The 18141-nt window shown below is 37.0% G+C and overlaps 1 protein-coding gene across 1 annotated transcript in view; it reads left to right on the top strand.

The window, feature by feature from the left end:
* LRP1B (LDL receptor related protein 1B) overlaps positions 1–18141 on the top strand; it is a 2196232-nt gene that overhangs the window by 372153 nt on the left and 1805938 nt on the right. Inside the window, exon 2 of the mRNA XM_060411151.1 lies at positions 1233–1355. Within this exon, the coding sequence (XP_060267134.1) occupies positions 1233–1355 (123 nt within the window). The remainder of the gene's footprint in view (positions 1–1232; positions 1356–18141) is intronic.

Below are 18141 nucleotides of genomic sequence, written 5' to 3' on the forward strand. Positions count from 1 at the left end.
ACTATCTGAGCCACCAGAGAAGTCTTCCTATGAACTGTAAAGTATTCTTGTTTTAAGTTACTTTGAGGCTGGAAGAAGAGGCTGAGGGAGAGAAGGGAAAGACATACTATATTTTATCAAACCATTAAGTGGAAAATGTGCCATTGTTTTGTATATTGCTAGTGGGAAAAGGTCAATTAAGCTATGTTGCAATGTTTTCATATCACTTAGAATATGTATTTGATATATATCAAAAGACATATTTACTGATGAATTTCTTTTATCTTGATTCATATATATATATTCATTCATGTATATATATATATATAATAAAGAATAAATGATATCAGATGTCTAACACTCCTAACACTCCTGTACACTCAGAGGTCATCAATTGTAAGAACCTTTTTATATCAGACATATTTTAAAATTCTTTTAAAAAGGAAATATTTTGTTGAATAGACTTATAGGACACTAATAAGACTATTGCAAAAAGCAGCATCTGATGAATTTATTAGGACTTGATGAAAGGCAACAGATCCTAAATATTCTGAAACAATGGAAGGAAAATAATGGAATTTTGAATACAAACAAATGTAAAAACCTGAATTAGAGCAAAGCTTTATGGAATTTTCTATCACTCTCATTGTCCAGATGCAGAAGCTTTCAGTTGGGAAGTTTCAGTGAAAAAAAGAAGAGAAAATAAGATGATATGAGATATCTAATAGATACAGAGGCATGAAGTTCCAGCATCAGGGTGAACGGTTAAGAACTGAATACTAAGAGATGGTATTTATGTACAAGGTTTCACTTTTTGGCTGGTTTTTCCTTTTCTTGGGCCAGAGTAGGAAACTAAAAGATTCTGCTTAAGAACTTATGCTTTGGATCAACATCTTCTATTAACCTGCTTGCTGGAAAATATATATATGTATATACACACACACACACACACATATATATATGACTTAACTGATCATGAGAAAGATTGTAGCCCCCAAAACAAACAGAATTCTTAACAATTTTTAGGATAGGTTGTGTGAGACTACAAAAAAGTTCAGTCTTTCGAAACTGAGTGCTTGAGCTGAGTGGGTAAAATTAAGAAAAATAATTGATCTTGCTTTGTTGCTGAACAGAAAATGTGGATCCCATTCATGAACCCTTTATGCATTGCTTTCTCACATTTCATCTTTATACTGTTCTCGTGTTCATGTTCAGATCATTCATATTTTATTTTGAAACACTTTCATTTTCAGATCAGCAGTCCTGTGATCCTGGTGAATTTCTTTGCCACGATCATGTGACTTGTGTCTCCCAGAGCTGGCTGTGTGATGGAGACCCTGACTGCCCTGATGATTCAGACGAATCTTTAGATACCTGTGAGTAGAAAGGTTCTCTTGCCATTCAGATTTACCTTACATGTGAAACTAAATGTCAGCTGTTTTCATGGATGACTGCTATTTCACCTTATTCTTTTTATTTTCCAAGTAGTCTGAAAACTAAAAAAAAAAACTTTTGTTTGTATTTCCTTTAAAATGACTATGTGAATGAGAGCATTAAATGTGGTTTTGTTGTGTGAATTAACTCATGAAGGGAAGAAAATGCAAGGTTAATTCTTTCAATGTGATTGTGTTACTCCTAGGAAAATTATACTTGAAGAGAAAAAAATCCATTAAAACACAGCACTAAAAAGGAATAAAATCCTCTCCACTAATTTATCTCACACATTTTGAGGCAGAGGAACACATACAAAGAATAATGAACTAATCAAGCTTTAGCTCCCATATTATTTCTATTAGTGTCTAGAGCGCTACACAAATTATTGAACATATTTTCTTTTGAACTTGAAAGATAAAAACTACATTTGTCCATTTATGCAGTGAATATCTTTGATTTTATAATATCAAATTCAGAACTCTTAATACAAGAGTCTTAATTCTAATCGTACCACTGCATGTAACTCAGAGTCCATTAAGGGTTTTGCCATGTGAAAAATGCCATTAAATCAAAATTGTAAGTAATAACAGGACCCACAGCTAAATCTTTTACACTTTCTTTTTACTACCCTCTATCATGAGGAGTATGGAGAGTGTCCTAGATTTTCACATTGATAAATCTGGCATTACTAGTATCAGTTTTTAGGACCCAGGCAAACAGGCATATCAGCTTATCAGTATCATTCTCAAAGCAACTACATAGTTCTGTGAAGTCAACATGAAAAAAGAAAATCCTTCATTGTTATTGCTTGATATTACAGAGATAACAATTATGGTTACCATTCTCCACTATTATCTACTTGTTTACAAGTTCTTTAGATGGAAACAATATGTTTTGATGAAGGCAGAAACAATGCTTACTCCATGTTTCCTGGTGCTTTTAAAGTTTCTCAACATACGAGTTCTTGAATATCTACATTAATTGCCTTTTTTCAAGTTGAATAGATCAGGTTTTTTTTTTTTTTTTTTTGGTAGGAAGGAGTTGCGGTTGTTTACTGTATTTCTAATTTTATATCAATTTCATCAGTTTAATTCTGAAAACTTTTTCTTGACTCCTATAGCATAGATAATGCTCTAGGCATGATAAAAGGAAAAAGTATCATAATAAGAAAATAGGGATGACCCAGAAAGATGTTATGGGGAGGGAGGTGGGAGGGGGTTCATGTTTGGGAATGCATGTAAGAATTAAAGATTTTAAAATTTAAAAAATAAAAAATTAAAATGGTAAAAAAAAAATAAAAAATAAAATCTGCAAACAAATTAAAAAAATAAAAAATAAAATGGATAACCAACAAGGACCTACTGTATAGCGCATGGAACTCTGCTCAATGTTATGTACCAGGCTGAGTCCCTTCACTGTTTGTGGATAAATAAAATGTGGTAACTCCACAGTAAGGAATATTATTTAACAATAAAAAATTGAAATACTTATACATGCTACATGGATAAGTCTTGAAAACATCATGTGAGGGAAAACAAGCCAGTCACAAAAGATCACATATGCTATGATTCCATTCATGTAAAATATCCCAATAGGCAAGTCTATAGAGACAGAAAGTAGCTAAGTTGCCAGCGGCCAGTGAGTTGGAGAGGATCGAGGAGTGTCTCCTAATGAGTTGGAGTCTCTTTGGAAGTGATGAAAATGTTCTAAAATTAGATTGCAGTGATAGTTGCACAACTCTTGTTAATATATTTAAATATATTGAACTATGTGTATTAAATGGGTGAATTGTATGGTATGTGAATTACACCTTCACAAAGTTTTTTAAAATGGAAAATGAGAGAAATCTTAAAATCATGCATATGAATGTGGATGGTATAATTATGTGAAAGACAACAATAACAAAATACTCTGCCCATGAAAGATATAAATAGTTGGACTATATTTCTTCTATATAAGAAGTGGGACTTAACTCTGTTTCAGTCTTAGGCTTCCCTTATTGAAGTGCCGTAGAGGCGTTCTCTCCTCATTAGATGCAAGGAAAAATTGTCATGGCATAATCAGACTAAAAAATTAAATTATTGAGTTTTGGAGGCTTGCATTTTTACCCTGATAATATCGTTAAATTTCTGATGAGAAACATGACAGAGACATGAGATAGCTTTGTGGAATCCATTTGTAGGAAGGCAGGTTGAAGGAGAAATGCCCTGAAACTTATACCTGTCACAGTGTAAAAACAATTGAGATGAAAAGACTGCACAGCCTCTCCCTCTATGCTGCTGAAAAAAAGAGAATAATGATGTTCACCCTTGTATTCAAGAAAGAGCTCAGTAGGAGAATCAGGCTGGAGAGGATTTATGGTACCAAGAAGGTACAAGACCTTTGTGGTCAAAGCTCAAACCCAGAGAAGAAAGAGACTTCAAAGTGAGTGCCAAAGTGGGTAGATGACATTCCACTCCCCCTCCCATGCCAGCTCTTGGCCTCTAGGAACATGATGGATAGCCAACAGGGCCACACTAGTGGACTAGACTTACGTTTGTCAGCGGGCATCTGTCCTGATTGAGTACCTGCTCTGAATGGCCAGTTTCTCCACCACAACGTTTGGAAATACTTTGAATATTCATCTTCCCCAGAAGGTAAACACCACTTGTGTTTGGGGGAAAAAGGTAGGTCCTTCAATTCACAGAGATGAGGGACTTTGGCCAGACTAAAGCCTCAAATTAGAAATTACATGTGGTTTCATTGAAAATAGAGATAGATTTTCTTCTTCCTCAGTTTTTAAAATGAAATTCAAACCTGCTCAAGATATTTTTGCAATTTTAGGTATATAGTTGTTTTCCTCAATTAAATTTTGTGTTTGACTTTAAATGTTTTCTCATTTTGGCCATTCTTACTGTACTCTCAGATATCAAAATTGCTGAATATTCTCAAGAGCAACACTACATAACAAAGAGAGAAAAATACTTTTTAAAAAACCTGGGTGTTTCATCTGAGTAACATATTTGGATCTACATTTAATTAGCCTGTCTCAGATAAGTGGTTTCAGTCAGTACCAAATGAAATCTGGACAAACACTGAGAAAAGGCTTTATGAAAAATATCAGACTTTTTCAGATTTAAATTTCTCAATCCAGATGTTCACAATTACCATTTTCCCTAATCATAGTGCTTTGTAATGTGTTGTTTTATAACATTCGTATGTAGTCATCACTGATCTACATAAAATAATTGCATAATTTTATAATTATATGACTGTATATACATTCATTGTGAAAGATAAATACTAGAAATCAAACCTTGAAGACTGAGTCTTAAGAAGGGTAATTTTGTGCTCAGTGTATGAGCAAAAGTATCTTATCTTTGATTTGAAGACAAAGTATGTTGTATCTACAAAATACTAGGTGAAAATCGCTGATGCAATGCCTTATTTTTTCTAAATCCATTTACGCTTTAAAATGATAAGAAGACCAATATAGCATAGAATTTATTATGACATTGTGAAAGCTCTGCAATGACAAAATTCTAACAGAGAAAAAACTGGATGTTACAGAGGAAGAGGAAAAGCTCGTCTTATGAGAAGTTGAGGACCAAAATGCTTTAGAAGGTATACGTGCATACAGAAAAACCAAATGAAAATCAAATGAAATTGAGACATTTGGGGATCTGCAAGGTTAACAGGCACATATTTTCTTCCTCTTCTGTGTTTGTGTAGGTCCAGGTTGTAAGGGTATTTTCTACTATTCATGAGGCAGCAGTAAGCTTTCACTAACCGCCATATAAGGTCAAAGAAATCCTTCTTGAATGGGGTTGATTTATCAATAGGCTGATTGCATGTTGGGACGAGTTTTTTAAATATGAAATTAGAGAAATTTAATAATTTATGTCCTTACCATTGACTATGAGAAATAGTTCTTTAGCCTTATATTAGAAGTGAAAGTCTTTTTTCTCTACATTATTTGAAATAATTTGCCAAGTATCTAAATGGCTAACCATCTTTCAGGCCCTATGAAGCTGTGAGAATTGAAAATTATGAAAATCATCATTTTTCTGTTTAGGGCTTTCAACCCGGTTGTTAGTCTAGCATTTTGTATGATGAGAATTAAAGTGAATAGTGGAAATGTTATTTGAGAAATGAAAGCTTGGTACCACCTGTGGCAGGGAAGTCTTCCTGAAAAGTGCTTTTATTCTGAGGCATTCAATATGTAATTCCCTGTGGGATTTTCTGTTGAATGCTTAATGATACTTACTTTTCAGTAATCAGTGTCAGCAGATGTATGTTCTTTTCTAGCAATCTGATGTTTATATACTTAAAACTAGATTCTTCCTTTTAAGTCAGGAGGGTATTTATTCTGATCTTGGTCCTTCTTCCTTATCATCCTCCACTAACTTCCTTCAGAAAATCATTTAGAGTTGTTCTACTATAAAACATGATGTGGATTTAGTGACTCATTGACCAACCAGGTAGTGTAAAAATGGCATTATGGGAGGCTGAGATTTGAAAACTGGATAGTTGTGATGATTTTCATATTGACTCTACACTGTCCTGTCCTTCTGCAGGGACCAGTAGACTTTTTCTGTAAAGGATCATATAGAAAATATTTTAGGTTTTACTGAGCTTATGTGATCTCAGTTGTATATTCTTCTTTGACTTCATTTGTTTATAAAATAATTAAAATGGAAAAACAAACATTCAAATAAACATTCTCAGTTTATACTCCATACAAAAATAGACCACAGGTTGCATTTATCTTACAGGTTGTCTTTTGCCAAATTCTACTGCAGTGCCATAGCTAAACCATATCCACTATACTCTTGTGAAGGTAGGTCTCTGTCTAGATCCTGCAACCACAGGAGCAGTGTAACTGCACACAGTGGAAGAACGTGGCATAGAGCTCTGTTAGTACCCACTACATATGGTGTCAAACTCAGGCAAGATGGTATTCTCTGAAAGAGCTGGGTTTTCTTCTATTTTTGCATATCTCCTTATGTGTTAGGATTGCGCTTGAGCACAGGGAACAGAAGAAAGAGCTCAGACAAAAGAGAGTTTACTTTTAGAAACTCAGAGAAAGAAAAAAAGTGCCAAAGTGGACAATCCAGGATTGATATGGCCGCTCCAGAATGCCACCAGGCTTCCTCTGCCATTCTTAGCATGGAGCTGTCAGTCTTTTAGCCACAGTAGGGCTTTTCCACCTTCCCTAGTAGATGAATCCATTTCCGCCAGAGAGATGGGAAAGAAAAAAGGGAAACAGCAAGTGCCAGCTGAGTCTATCTGTTTGTCAGGAGGATGATAACTTTTACAGAAAGCAAACTCAGTAGGTTTCTGCTTAGATCTTGTTTGCCAGAACTGATCACCTAAGGCATGAGGCACTGTGTATTTCCTCAGGGTTTCCCAAAATAAAATATATGGTCCTGCTAGTAAAGAATAACAGATATTGGCGAGGCAGAGGACCCAAGTAACCTGAGCCACAGTGCTCTCTTCACTCTCTTTTTCTCTCTTCATCTGTGGCAGGGGTGGGGGCAGTCACAAGGCATGGTCTGAATCCCAGCTGCTTGACACCAAAGCCAGTTCCTCCAAATGAACATCTTTGCTCTTGTGCAACAAAGTACTCATTCCAAGTCTCTATTACCTTATCTGTACAATGGACATGATAGTACCTGTCCCATAGTAAAGTGCTTAAAATACTGTCTTTTCCATAAGATCCTCTCTCCACCCAACACCCTCCCCTATATTCTATCTGTCCAGAACTCTGACCAAGCACCTTACCCTGAGGGTCTTTTGATAGAGCACCCTAATTGCTGCCTCTCCCATTCTTACTGAAAATCAGTTTTTTTCTGTAAGGTTGTGGCTAGGGGTAGGAATAATTTACCATATACACTAATTCAAGTAAAGTTGCTAACAGTTTTTAGTACTTAGGCATATCACACTCAAAATTAAGACAAATAGATATAGAGATTATTGGGGGACAGGTGACTTTTCCTAGGAACTCTTCCAACACATCATGTTGCAGAATTGGTTAAAGTTAAGATATATGGTTAAAAAAACAGTTTAGTTCATAATTGTTTATTGTTTAATTGACATGGCAGTCCTGAAATGTGAATGTTTTCTCATTTTAAGAGATGAGGAAATTGTTTGCAGTCTTTCTCTGCCTTCTGATTTGACTGTTATTGGTGACAGCAGAGTTTGCATTTCTTTTAACTCACCCTTGTTTTTATATACACTCAGATAAGGAAGAATTCAACTCCTAAAAGTAACCCTTAGGCCACCTAATTTAAAAATACAGTGTCATTTGGAAAACAGACACCATCCCAGCAGAGTTATCTCACTCTGACTTTGGAGATGATCAGTTCTGATTGAAAAATGCAGTAAACACACCATGTCTCCTGGGTAATAGGAATAGAAGCATTTGTGAAAGATGAAAATGGCCCTATGTTATTAGGGTTAGATGTGTCTCTGCATGAACTGACCATTGCTTTGATTATGTTTCCGTTGTTGTGGAGTTTGAGCTTTATTTGGATGGGAGGATATTAATGAATGTCTTATATTCATAGGCTGACCTTTCCCCTAGGATGAAAGGTAGAAATCCTTTTACAGTTTCCCTCTACCTTTCTTTAACAGAGGTCAGGGAAATAAAATAAAATTCAGGTGGGAGGTTATTAGCAAACAGATACTACCCTTTAAAAATAAATAGCAGGATAGGGCACTGAAATGAGACTCTAGGAACAATAAAATGAATGGAAGTATGGTCCTTGTTTCTGAGTAATAGTGATTTAGAGGTCATTTTGGAATGAGCTAATATATGAGAGCTACAAAGCTAAGCTTTTCGTTAGGTAGAGAAGCTGAAATGATCTTGCAGATTAAAGGTAGCACATATGAGGCCCAAGAGAGCAGTTTATGTCTCTTTCAATTCTTTTTGTTTTGCTCTTCATTTTATTCTGAGGCTTCCCTCTTTTACAATGAAGAGGCCAGAAACATTGACCCTCCTTTAATAATAAAGAGACCTCCACTTAAGAGTTGCTATGAAGGGGAGACCAGAAGGTGAGGAACCGTATAGTTGTGAATTGAAAGGGCCTGTCTCAGGTTGGTTCATTTCCCCAGCACAGTGGGGATGGGATGGAGGGGTGACATTTCTCTTCATACCGCCCTGCAATGTGCTAACAGATCTCTGAAAGTCTACCTCTGCCATTTTAAGCAAGTTTGATTGGAGGCAGAGGTGATAAACTGAGTGCACTACAATTCACAGAGGTGGAGCAAAAGCAGCATTACAAAAAGCCACACTCTTCTTCAAGAAGTCACTGCTTTCTGGCTTTGATTCAAGTTCACAGGTCATAGGATGAAAAGGGACTCATGTCCCTCAGCCTGGGCTGGAAACTATAAGGAATGAGAACTTTGAAATGATGTAAAATAAAGGGGATAAAGTAAAATTATTGAATTCCAGCGACATCTCTGATAAAATCTCCATGGCTTAAGGGATGAGGTACAGTAAACAAATGGTCTTGCAAGGCTCTCTAGGGACCAGGCTTAAAGCTGAGCAAGGAGACTTCTCAGAAATGATACAATCCATCATTTATCCACAACTAATCTAGCAGTTGGGGTTGAGGATGAAGGCTTCTTACCTTTCATGGGTGAGTAAATTTCTTCCCAGAGGATGTTTTATTCTTTATAGTCAGTGTATAAAATTTTCATTTGACTTTCACTCAGAAGCACTTTTGAAATGACATATTTTGCTAAATGAAGCACTGAAGGATGTTTTGTTCTAAGAACTTATTTAATGGCAGTGGCTTTTTTCTCTCTCCCTTCCCCCATATTTTCCATTATCCTTCCCTGAAAGCAGGATATAAAACCCCACTATAATATGCCTATGGAATTCTTAGGGCAAAAGTATAATCCTTCTACTAATTGCTATATTGGCCTTTTTCAGGATCAGGCAGAATAACTGATTTTGTGTTGACTATTTTAAATTAAAATCTCTGTAACATTAGCTTTTTTGATTTGGAGGGTAGGAGAAATTGCTCACAAAGAGTAAAGTTCATGAGAAGATGAGTTAAAAACAGGGCTTAGTGGCAGTATACAAATTCAGTAAAGGTAGCTTATAGCAATCTACTCATCTTGAATGGTTTATTTGTTTTTTCTTTCCTTTTTTCATAACTTTTCTGAAAAATCATAGAGGGAAGGGTGTGATTAAATTTTCCATTGCTCAGTCAAGGATCAGATAAGAAAGGGGAGAATCTCTCAGCTTGCACAGATCTTTCTGGGTACTAAACAGCAAGATAGAAAACAAACAAGTAAATGCTTCTCAACAACTTTAATGGAGTTAACAAAAGATAAGTAATTATTAATTAAAAAATTCTTGTCTTGGACTGTAGCTTATAAGACTAATAATTTATATCTTACAAAATTAGGAATTATAGAATGGACTCTTACTTGTATAGCACTTTGATAATTAAAGGGCATGTACATTAGAATCAATAATCTTTTGGCCTTGTGGCTATTTTTTGAGAAATCCAGGTATCAGGGTCATTAAAAATAATAACTCTAAAGCACAAAGCAGTTGCTTGGTCAAGAGTCTCATAACTATTGGATAAAAGGCAAAAACTGGAATTCAGAAATTGCATTTCCTAATAATGGAAGTTATAGCATCAGCTTTGGGATGAACTGCACGTCCTCAGTATTTATGTGTCAGAGTCCTAAAACTACATCTTAGAATGTAACTGTACTTGTACCCTATGGACCATAACCCTCCAGGCTCCTCTGTCCATGGAATTTCCCAGGCAAGAATACTGGAGTGGCTTGCCATTTCCTTCTCCAGGAGATCTTCCCAACCCAGGGACTGAACTGGCATCTCTTGTCCTCTGCACTGGCAGGCAGATTTTTTTACCACTAGCGCCACCTAGAAAGCCTATTAGCGTGGGTCCTAACGCCATCTGTCTAGTGTCCTTATAAAAAGGGGAAATTTAGAAAGATTGAGAGCAGGAGGAAAAGGAGACGACGGAGGATGAGATGGTTGGATGGCATCACCGACTCAATGGACATGAGTGAGTAAACTCCAGGAGTTGGTGATGGACAGGCAGGCCTGATGTGCTCATGGGGTCACAAAGAGTTGGACACGACTGAGCAACTGAACTGAACACCTGGGAAACTTGTGCAAACAAGAAGGCATAGGAAGAGACAGTCAGAGCCGGGTGGGGAGATCTACCCTCCAAGGTAGCCTTGAGGGAAACTAACCCACCAACACTTTGATCTTGGATTTTTAGCCTCAGCACTGAGAGGAAATAAATGTATATTGTTTAAGCCACTTAGTCTATGATATTGTGTTATAGAGGACCTAGCAGATTAATATAGCATCCAACTATATATCTATTAAAATTTCATGCTTTTTATATTAATGTGTCCTTGTTTTTAATATTAATATAAAGAAGAATGCAGCAATTTAACTCCCCCCCCAACCACCACCACTTTCCTCAAAGATATTGTATTAACCAAAAAGTTTGTTTGGGTTTTCCATATTATGAAAAACTGGAATGAGTTTTTTGGCCAACCCACATACACTGAAACTAACTACCAGAGTACCAAAATTATAGGCTTTATTTAGAATTATGAAATTAAATTACCAGTTTCTGATGAAATAAAGGGCCTATAGTAGTGGTTCTAATCCTCTGTGCTGCGCTGTGCTTAGTCACTCAGTCATATCCAGCTCTTACTCCTCTAAGAACACCTAATTAGCATAATGTATGAATTTATACAAATGAAAAGAAATTTTTTCAATTAAAAAGCAAATAAATAATTACTATAGATTTTTAAAAAATATTTGTGGATGATGAGTTGCTCCAAAATTAAAAAAAAAAAAAATAGCTTTGCGTAATAGTTCCTCCTGGTGATCTGGGATACTCATTTAGTGGTATAGTTGATAGCCATATTTGCAGTGCTACCTACTTGCAACATAAAATACAAACTTAGATTAATAATATAATTTTCATTATTTTCTGAGGGAAACGATGCGTAACTGGTATATTATATATATACATATAGTATGTGCTAGTAATATATATTAGGTTGCTATAATCTATCTTGCGTGCATGCTAAAGTCATGTCTGACTCTTTGCAACCCCAAGGACTGTAGCCCACCAGGCTCCTCTGTCCATGGGATTCTCCAGGCAAGAATACTGGGGTGAATTGCCATGCCCTCCTCCAGGGGATCTTCCTGAACCAGGAATGGAACCCATGTCTCTTATGTCTCCTGCTTCCACAGTTGGGTTCTTAACCACTAGTGCCACCTGGAAAGCTCTTAATCTATCTTGCTGTGCTGTGCTTAGTCGCTCAGTCGTGTCCAACTCTTTGCAACTCCATGGACTGTAGTCCATCAGGCTCCTCTGTCCATGAGGATTCTTGTCATAATTGTTAATTCTGAATTGATCATGGATTAGGCAATAAAGTAGATGCAATTTGATGGTTATAAATAATGCCTCTTTTTTCCACATGGACCTTTGGGAGTTTTGTTACATTTTGCTTCCAAATTTACATGCATTAGACAATTCAATTTTTAAAATAAATGGTGTGATATGTATTTTCACTTAAAGAGTAAAGAGAATTTTGTGACCAAACTAGAATTATCATAATGTATAAGTACATTTTCTTTAAGAAAATTAGAATGTAATCAATCAGCAGTTATTTACTGAGGAATTACTGTGTTCAAGGTGCTTACTAAGCATGGCCCTGCAACCATTTTCCCATGCCCTACTTACTATATGCCAGGACTTTCAGCCATACAAATTTAGTCTTCTATTCTGGTAAAATAATACTAAATCTATTTTAAATAATATGTTTATGAAAAAGATGAGGATGACGGTTACTGACACAAAATGGATTAATGTGGACCAAGTGTTGAGCTGTGATCCTTATGTGGACTATACCCTTTGATCCTGACAACAGCGTGAGTGGGACCTCTGGTACAGCTGTTCAGATTGTGCAAGGCATCAGGATGACATAAATGCAGACAGCATAAATATATGTATTGTCCTACAAATGGAAATAAATGATCTTTGAAAGAGCAATATTTTCCAGTTTGCATAAAGGCATTCCATGAGCTAATGTTGACCTCCTTATGATACTAATCATCAGTTCAGTTCAGTTCAGTTGCTCAGTCGTGTCTGACTCTTTGCGACCCCATGAATCGCAGCATGCCAGACCTCCCTGTCCATCACCAACTCCCAGAGTTCACTCAGACTCACGTCTATTGAGTCAGTGATGCCATCTAGCCATCTCATCCTCTGTCATCCCCTTCTCCTCCTGCCCCCAATCCCTCCCAGCCTCAGAGTCTTTTCCAATGAGTCAACTCTTCGCTTGAGGTGGCCAAAGTACTGGAGTTTCAGCTTTAGCATCATTCCTTCCAAAGAAATCCCAGGGCTGATCTCCTTCAGAATGGACTGGCTGGATCTCCTTGCAGTCCAAGGGGCTCTCAAGAGTCTTCTCCAACACCACAGTTCAAAAGCATCAATTCTTTGGCACTCAGCCTTCTTCACAGTCCAACTCTCACATCCACAGTCATCAGCTTTTAAGATGATAAAAATAAAGAATTAGGGGGAATTCTCTGGTAGTCCTGTGATTAGGACCCTGTACTTTCACTTTGAGGGCCCAAGTTCAATCTCTGGTCAGGGAACTAAGATCCCACAACCTGTGCATCAAGGAGGAAAAAGAAAGAAAAAAGAAAGCACGAAGGAAGTTACTTGCTAGAGGTGTTAAAGCAATTAAGTGACAGACTTACAGTTGAACACTTTACCATGTTTTATAGTCTCCTAAATGAGGTAATGATAAGCTTCCACTAACATTTCCCCTTAGTGGAGGTCAGACCATCCTATGTCCCTATCTCATGTAACATTTAAGTTGGCATCCTTTACATACTCTAAAGTTCAGCTGGTAAAGAATCCACCCCATGCAGGAAACTCCAGTTTGATTCCTGGGTAGGGAAGAGCCCCTGGAGAAGTGATAGACTATCCATTCCACTATTCTTAATCTTCCTTGGTGGCTCAGCTGGTAAAGAATTTGCCTGCAAAGCGGAAGATCTGGGTTTCATCCCTGAGTTGGGAAGAATCCTCTGGAGGAGGGCATGGCAACCCACTTCAGTATTCCTGCCTTGAGAATCCCCATGAACAGGGGAACATGGGAGGCTACAGTCCATGGGTTTGCAGAGTCAGACACAACTGAGGAACTAAGAACAGCACAGCACATACTCCATGTATATATGGAGTCCTGTCCGACTCTTTGCAACCCCATGGACTACAGGATGCCAGGCTTCCCTGTCCATCACCAACTCCCAGAGCCTTCTCAAACTCATGTCCATTGCTTAGGTGATGCCATCCAACTATCTCATCCTCTGTTGTCCTCTTCTCCAGATTTCAATCTTTCCTAGCATCAGGATTCTTTACCAGCTGAACCACAAGGGAAGCCCCTACGAAATTTATATACAACAAAACTTATTTGAGTAACTACTATGTGATAGGTCCTGTGATAAATGTTGGGAATGATAAAATAAATGAAATAAAGAAGGATATCATAATGACTGAGAGAGAATTTTAATTTTCTTTCTCCAACTAGAAAACATATACTTAAATATGTGTATGTGCTACTGCATTAATAATTGTAAAAGTTATATGGGTTAACATTTATATATGCATATATATGAACTTTATGTGTGTGCATGTACGCAAATTGAATCTGGAAAAAAATAATTAGTATTCTCTTCACCATTTTCCCTCACACACACACAAACAAAACACACCTTCACTCTAATTTAAAAACACATTGTTGAGTATAACCGAATAGATAATGAATGATCACTTTTCTGTTACTGTAGCTAATTGCTATAGATTTAGCATGTTAACACCCCATTTCTTATCTCACAGTTTTGTAGATCAGAAGTCTGATTAGGATCGAGTCCTCTGCTTAAATTTTCACAGAGCAGGCATCAAGATATTCTGAAGGCTGAGCTGTTATCTAGAGGGTCTGCAAGAACCTTCTAAACTCATTGAAGTTGTTGGCTTAATTTAGTTTCTCGTAGTTGTAGGACTGGGGCTAGAACCCTTAAGAAATTTTATATTGGTGTATAGTTGATTTACAATGTTGTGTTAGTTTCTGGTGTACAGCAAAGTGACTCAGTTATACATATACATAAATCTATCCATTCCATATTTATTTCTCACTTCAATCACTGCAGAATATTGAGTACAATTCCTTGTGCTGTACAGTAGATCCTTGTTGATAATCTAGTTTATATATAGTAGTATGTATATGGAGTTTGGGATTAACATGGGCTACAATTTCTTGGTGGCCTTCGGACTCAACTCTTAACAACTAAGAACCACCCACATTTCTTGGCAGAGGACCCTGTCCTTATTCAAAGCCAGCAATAGTGTGTTGAAGCTCCCTCATGAGTCATGTTCCCTCTCCCTGACATCCTCCTTGACAAACTGCCTGTGATTAGATTAAGAACATTTGGGTAATTTCCTTTTGCCATACAATGCAATATAATCCAGGAGTGAGAGCATATCATGTTCGCAGGTTCTACCTGCATTCAAAAGAGAAAAGGCTATACAAGGATGAAGGTCAATGGGATTTATTCTGAGAATCTTGAGTAGCACTGTGTATTAGTGAATTAGGGCTACCTAACAAAATAAAATAACTTTTGGTTTAAATTTTAAAAATACATATAAGTTTCCTCACAGTTCTGGAGGCTACAAGTCCAAGTTCAAGGTGTCGACAGGCTTGGTTTCATTCTGAATCTTCTCTTTTTGGCTTGCAGATGGCCATTTTCTGGTGTTTTTACAAGGTCTTCCACCTGTGTGTGTCTGGTCCTGGTCTCTTCTTATTAGGACCCCAGTCATATTGGATTCACCAACTTCCCACGTGGCTCAGTGGTAAAGAATCCACCTTTCGATGCAGGAGACAGAGGAGACATGGGTTGGATCCTCTGGGTTGGGAAGATTCCTTGGAGGAGGAATGGCTTATTCTTACCTGGAGAATCACATAGACAGAGGAGCCTGGTGGGCTACAGTCCATGGCATCACAAAGAGTCAGACACAATTGAGCAGACCTGATTATTGAATTCGCCCAATGAAAAATTTTACCCTAATTATATCTTGGAAGACTTGTCTCCAGAGACCCTCATGATCTGAGGTACTGGGGGGTAAGGACTTCAACATATAAATTTGGGCTGATAACACATGAGATGAGTTTGCTTTTCTTTTTTGATTATAGTTCATTTAATGAATGTAAATTGTTATTTGTTTAAAAAGTTGAATTCCCTTCCTCCCTTCATTTTTTATCATAAAAATTTTTACTCAAACAGAAATGTTGAAAGAATAGTAAATACTCATATACCCTGGATTTATCAACCCTAAAACTTTTGTGACATTTGGTTTAACTTTTTTCTCTCTTTCTGAATTATGTATATGTTTAAAATGTTTGTACACACATATACATATATATGTTCACATAGTTTTTGCTGATTCATTTAAACAAGTTGCAGACATGATGATATTTTATCCCCATATTATTCTAAGAGTAAGACATGCTTGTACATAAGTATAATACCATCATTAGACCCATGAAACTTGACTGTGATATAACATGCAATCCATATTTAAGTTTCTCCATCTGTCCCCATGGAAAAGGCAATGGCAATCCACTCCAGTACTCTTGCCTGGCAAATCCCATGGATGGAGGAGCCTGGTAGACTGCAGTCCATGGGGTCGCAAAGAGTCAGACATGACCGAGCAACTTCACTTTCACTTTTCACTTTCATGCCTTGGAGAAGGAAATGGCAACCCACTCCAGTGTTTTGCCTGGAGAATCCTAGGGACGGCGGGGCCTGTGGGCTGCCGTTATGCGATCGCACAGAGTTGGACACGACTGAAGCAACTTAGCAGCAGCAGTAGCAGCAGCAACTGTCCCCAAAACACCATTTGTAGTTATTTTTTCCCAATCCAGGATCCAACCAAGGATACTACATTGCATGTGGTTGTCACGGCTCTTCAGTCTTCCATAATCCAGAGTATTTTTCCAATTTTTCTTTTCTCTGTTATGGCACTGACATTCTCCTCTAGAATGTCAATCTGAATTTTTCTATTTGTTTTCTGATAATTAGATTCAGAATAAGTATTTTTCCAAGAATACACCATAGGTTGTGACATATATTTCCAATTGTGTTATATCGGCGGATATGTCAGTTTGATGAAAGCTTGATAACTTGGTTATCAAAACTGAAAAAAACCTAAATTACAACAAAATGTTTGCCAGAAAATGAGGTTATACCTCTGGACTATACAGCTAAGAGGTTTAAGATAAAAGAATCTTTTCCAGTCTTAACTATTCTGTTAGCAAAAAGACTGAGGAAGGGATTAAAATTAAGACCTTAAAATCATGAGATATATTAATGTTATTCGAAGTTGAAAATAAAATCAACTGAAGAATCAGGCTGTTTGACCTTTGTATCTCTTATCACTCACCCTTAAAAATCTAATTTTGTTTTTCAAGTTGTTCTATGTATAGTTAAGTATAAAAGAAGCATAAAATCAGTCACTACCATTTAAGTAACAAGCAGTATAAATCCTTCATTACATTGTTAGCATCCTTAAGGACAGGCATCTTTTCCACTCTTTTATATCCATACGTTGTGCATTGCTCTGCACACAGTGAGCAGCACATATATCGCTGTCCATCAGAAATTTAAAAGGTGACTATGTATGTAGGCCGTTTATATATACACACATGGGCTTCCCTGGTGGTTCAGATGGTAAAGAATCTGTCTGCAGTGCAGGAGAACTGGGTTCAACTCCTGGGTTGAGAAGATCCCTTAGAGAAGGGAATGGCAACCCACTCCAGTATTCTTGCCTGGAGAATTTCATGGACAGAGGAACCTGGCGTGATACAGACCATGGAGTCACAAAGTTACACACAACTGAGCGACTTTTACATATATGCACATATATGATTACTTTTAAAGTAAAACATTAGTTGCCAGTTTATTTGAATAGTTACCTTATTTATGGGATGCATGAATTATACAATTATATCCAATGGGATTTAAGTCGTCTACACTATTGCTCTATGGTTTAATACATTTACAACCTGTTTTCTTCACATAAGTAAGTAAAAATCTCCTTGAAGCAAGGAGAATCTACTTCTACTATTTACAAATTTTTAATCCAACCTTTCTTTTACTGCTATCAACAAGTAATTTTGTATTCAGTTAATTGGTTCCCTGACAAAATAATTGAATGTAGCATTGGAGAAGGAAATAGCAACCCACTTCAGTGTTCTTGCCTGGAGAATCCCAGGGACATGGGAGTCTGGTGGGCTGCTGTCTATGGGGTCGCACAGAGTCGGACGCGACTGAAGCTACTTAGCAGCAGCAGCAGCATCTCAAAAGGGAAAGTAAGTGTAGATACTGAAGAATGTATTATCATTTAACACACACACACACAAATTCCTCTGAGAGTCATTTATATAAGACACTACACTTTGGTGTCAGTGAGAGAAAATATTTGAGTCTGTTTTACAACTGCAAATGAAGCCAAAAATGTTTGCAAGTGGAGAAACTCATAACATAACCATATCTGCTATGTTTGACAGCTCATCCCAATGGAGGAGTGATGATTCTGCATTCCCACTTGAACTTTTTCACATGTCATCCAAGTTAAAAACAAGCAAGCAAAAATTATCTATAGGTTCAGGTTG

Source organism: Ovis aries, chromosome 2 (genome assembly GCF_016772045.2).
Source record: "Ovis aries strain OAR_USU_Benz2616 breed Rambouillet chromosome 2, ARS-UI_Ramb_v3.0, whole genome shotgun sequence".
NCBI classification, from domain to species: domain Eukaryota; kingdom Metazoa; phylum Chordata; class Mammalia; order Artiodactyla; family Bovidae; genus Ovis; species Ovis aries.